Source organism: Hevea brasiliensis, chromosome 4 (assembly GCF_030052815.1).
Source record: "Hevea brasiliensis isolate MT/VB/25A 57/8 chromosome 4, ASM3005281v1, whole genome shotgun sequence".
Taxonomy (NCBI): domain Eukaryota; kingdom Viridiplantae; phylum Streptophyta; class Magnoliopsida; order Malpighiales; family Euphorbiaceae; genus Hevea; species Hevea brasiliensis.
In genome coordinates, this window is record NC_079496.1 from 112,313,143 (window position 1) to 112,316,965 (window position 3,823).

At 39.1% G+C, this 3,823-nt stretch overlaps 1 protein-coding gene across 1 annotated transcript; it reads left to right on the forward strand.

Moving 5' to 3' along the window:
* Positions 1-211: 211 nt before the first annotated feature.
* LOC110639622 (probable polyamine oxidase 5) lies at positions 212-2,416 on the forward strand. Its single transcript, XM_021790648.2, has one exon. It carries the CDS (start codon positions 510-512, stop codon positions 2,169-2,171), a length of 1,662 nt encoding a protein of 553 aa, XP_021646340.2. The 5' UTR covers positions 212-509; the 3' UTR covers positions 2,172-2,416.
* Positions 2,417-3,823: the final 1,407 nt, after the last annotated feature.

Below are 3,823 nucleotides of genomic sequence, written 5' to 3' on the forward strand. Positions count from 1 at the left end.
TCCATAGCCCAATTTACATGTGAGGTTGGTGAAAGGCACTATCAACCTTTTATTGTTCTTGCTCATCTCCATAATTAATTTCTTTGCCTTTAGTAACCAATCCATGGCTTCAATTTTCCAGCCCCTATCAGCAAAAATTGCTTTCACAGTTACATTAATTGGGACTTGCATATAAATGGAAGTGTGGCTGAGACTTGAGAAAGACTAGGGAGGAGATTATTTAAGAGAGAATGATTTTTTTTTTGGGGTATCGGCTAAAATTACTAGTAGAATTCAAGAAAAGTAGTGCCCTGTCTTTATTAGAGAAAAATAAATAAATAAATTTATGCAAACAGAAGCAGCCAAAGCCTAAAAAGACCTCACACACACCCCCTCTCCCTTATAAATTTCTTATCAGTAAATTCAATATCACCTCACAGATTCATCTTCACTCTTTTTTCTCTCTTTTTCCTTTGTTTTTTGACGTATTTTCTTTTCTGTTTGCTATTACATCTTGCTGCCGAGCTACAATGGTGGCCAAGAAGCCAAGAATTGTAATTATTGGAGCAGGAATGGCAGGTCTTACGGCTGCAAACAAGCTCTACACTTCCTCTAGCTCAAAAGATTTGTTTGAGCTCTGTGTAGTGGAAGGTGGAACTAGAATTGGTGGCAGAATTAACACTTCTGAATTTGGGGGTGACCGGATAGAGATGGGAGCAACATGGATCCATGGCATTGGAGGCAGCCCAGTTCATAAAATTGCTCAAGAAATCAATTCCCTAGAGTCTGAGCAGCCGTGGGAGTGCATGGATGGATTCTTGGACGAGCCAAAGACTATCGCTGAAGGTGGGTTTGAGCTCAATCCATCTCTTGTTGAGTCCATATCTACTCTTTTCAAGAACCTTATGGATTTTGCTCAGGGGAAATTGATTGAAGGGAGTGAAAACACTGGAGGACTTGACTTCTACAAGCTTGCCTCTAAAGCTTATAAGATTTGCAAAAGCAATGGTGGTACTTCTGGTAAGCTGAGTGTTGGTGCTTTTCTTAGACAAGGTTTGGATGCTTATTGGGATTCTGTGAAACATGAAGAAGAAGAGATCAAAGGGTATGGTAATTGGAGCAGAAAGTTGCTCGAGGAAGCCAATTTTGCAATGCATGAAAATGTTCAAAGGACTTATACTTCGGCAGGTGATCTCTTGAATCTAGATTTTGATGCAGAAAGTGAGTACCAGATGTTTCCAGGTGAGGAAATCACTATTGCCAAAGGCTACTTGAGCATAATTGAATCACTAGCTTCTGTTCTACCTAAGGGTCTAATCCAATTAGGCCGGAAGGTAGCAAGAATCGAATGGCAACCTGAAGCTCAACAATCAACGGAAAATGGGTATGCTAATAGGCCAGTGACACTACATTTCTGCGATGGATCGGTTATGTGTGCTGACCATGTTGTGGTCACAGTATCACTGGGGGTGCTTAAAGCCGGAATTAGTCAAGCTTCAGGTATGTTCGGTCCTCCTTTGCCATCTTTCAAGACTGAGGCTATATCAAGATTAGGATATGGTGTTGTTAATAAGCTATTTTTGCAACTGAGTTCAAGCCATGAAGAAGTTGGCAACAAGTTTCCTTTCTTGCAAATGGCTTTTCATCGGACAGACTCGGAATTGAGGCATAAAAAGATACCCTGGTGGATGAGAAGGACAGCTTCTATATGTCCAATTTACAAGAACTCTAGTGTGTTACTATCTTGGTTTGCAGGGAAGGAAGCTATTGAGCTAGAATCTCTGAGTGATGAAGATGTTATTAATGCGGTTTCAACAACAATATCTAGCTTTTTACAAGCACCCCAGAAACAAGTGCATGGTAATTCTCATGAATTTTGCAATGGGAGCTCAAATGCAAATGAAGTTAAATTCAGCAAGGTTTTGAAGAGCAAATGGGGGAATGATCCTCTGTTCTTGGGATCTTACAGTTATATAGCAGTCGGATCGAGTGGAGATGATATGGATTCATTAGCAGAGCCATTGCCCGCAAAGATTGGTAATTATGAGTCTGCTGGGTGTCCTCCACTTCAAATTCTATTTGCAGGGGAGGCAACACACAGAACCCACTATTCTACCACTCATGGTGCTTATTTTAGTGGCCTTAGGGAAGCCAACAGGCTTCTTCAACACTATCATTGTATTGGGGTTTAGAAACTTAGTACTATATAGTAATATATATAGATATATATTTAAAAATTTGTTAGACACTTATTTTGGTGATTTTTTTTTCCATTTTCCATCTAAAACATCTTTCTTTCTCTTTCTATGAAGCGATGAGCTATGAATGAGAGCAGAGAAGAGGAGAGAATTAGGGAGGGACGAAAGACATAGATGGGGACATTTTTAGATGTATTGCCTGAATTAAAGAAGCTTCTGTCCAATTTTCTATTGCCTTATTCTCTTTGTTTTTGAGAATTTTTTTCCCCTTCTATTTTAGAGTTGCATCTTTAAAGCAAAAACCAATTGAGAGATTGTGTTTTGGCGTTGAATATTGCAAAGGTTAAAGTAAAAGAAACAGAAGGAGCAAAACTTTGGATCCCCACTTGTGTTAAGTGTTTGTTTTTAGGACAGGATCCGGTATACCCGGGTCTTTCCAGCTAGGAATCCCTTCAGCAGTAGCTTTCTTTCTGCTGTGGCTTTGTTTCTCTGCCCATGACGTTGTTTTTACTGGCAAGTCCAAACAAGCCCTTGTTGTTGCAACCCAAAATACAAAACTTGGAATTTGGAAACTTTGGAAGAATCCAATGAGCTGGCCATAATGGTTTATGTGATTCAGACACTCGTTTTCAAAAATGAGACATATTGTTTTTTTTTTTGGCTCGAGGGTCGAATTTAAATTTTATTTTAAGATGACTCAGTACCAATGAATTGGCAGGAACATCGGATTACTTCGATGTAAGTTCTCTTTAAAGGGGACCCATCACAATGATAGGTCCCATTCCATGCATACGTGATATGAAATTGCAAGAAGACATACGCCAAGACAGTTTTAACTTACTTTTACCTGGCTCCTCGGTAGACAACACCAGTGGCCTACCCACTTGGTACCATTAGATTTCTCTGCAGACACCAAATCCTTACTCTGCTTGCTACGGACAGAAAATGACTGTCCATGACCAAACATTATCTCCGAAATAAGCACATGTATTTCTGTCCACTAATGTCAATCTAAAATCTCAATCCCATCCTTCAGATTTCTCAAAACAGGACCTAATCAATGGTTATGAAAGCATAAACATGGCATCCTAAATTGGTCCACATGCTGTTAATAATTTAGATTTTGTTCAAGGGTTTCTCATATATTCATGTACTAAATAAAAAATCTTCCCCAATATCCACCTCTATTTATTGCCTTTGGATTTGGTATTTCTGTGGTGTCTGTTTGGTGATTTTGCAGTATGATTCAAATCAAGACACGTATTCATAGGGACTCCATTATTGTAAGATTTGCCAGCCCTCTCTTCTGCTCTCCTCTCCTCTCCCCCCCAAAAACACTGGAATGGCCCACTTGCTGTCTCTTTTTTGCCTCTTGTGGGCTTCAATCACTCTTTGATGATTTTGCGTATCACACCACCAATCTGTCACCCTGTCCTTTGTCTGATTCATAAACAAACAAATGAAATAAGAATCTCTACATATCTTTTTGCCCTTTAATTCACCACCTTTCTTTCTGTTTTTCTTTATGTTTTTAGGATAGTTTTACCTTCTTCAATTCATCTAACCCTCTAATATGATTTAATTAGAGGTGTTATCAACCATTTGCTTACAGTAATCGCATACATATTATGGTCCAAACTAACCAT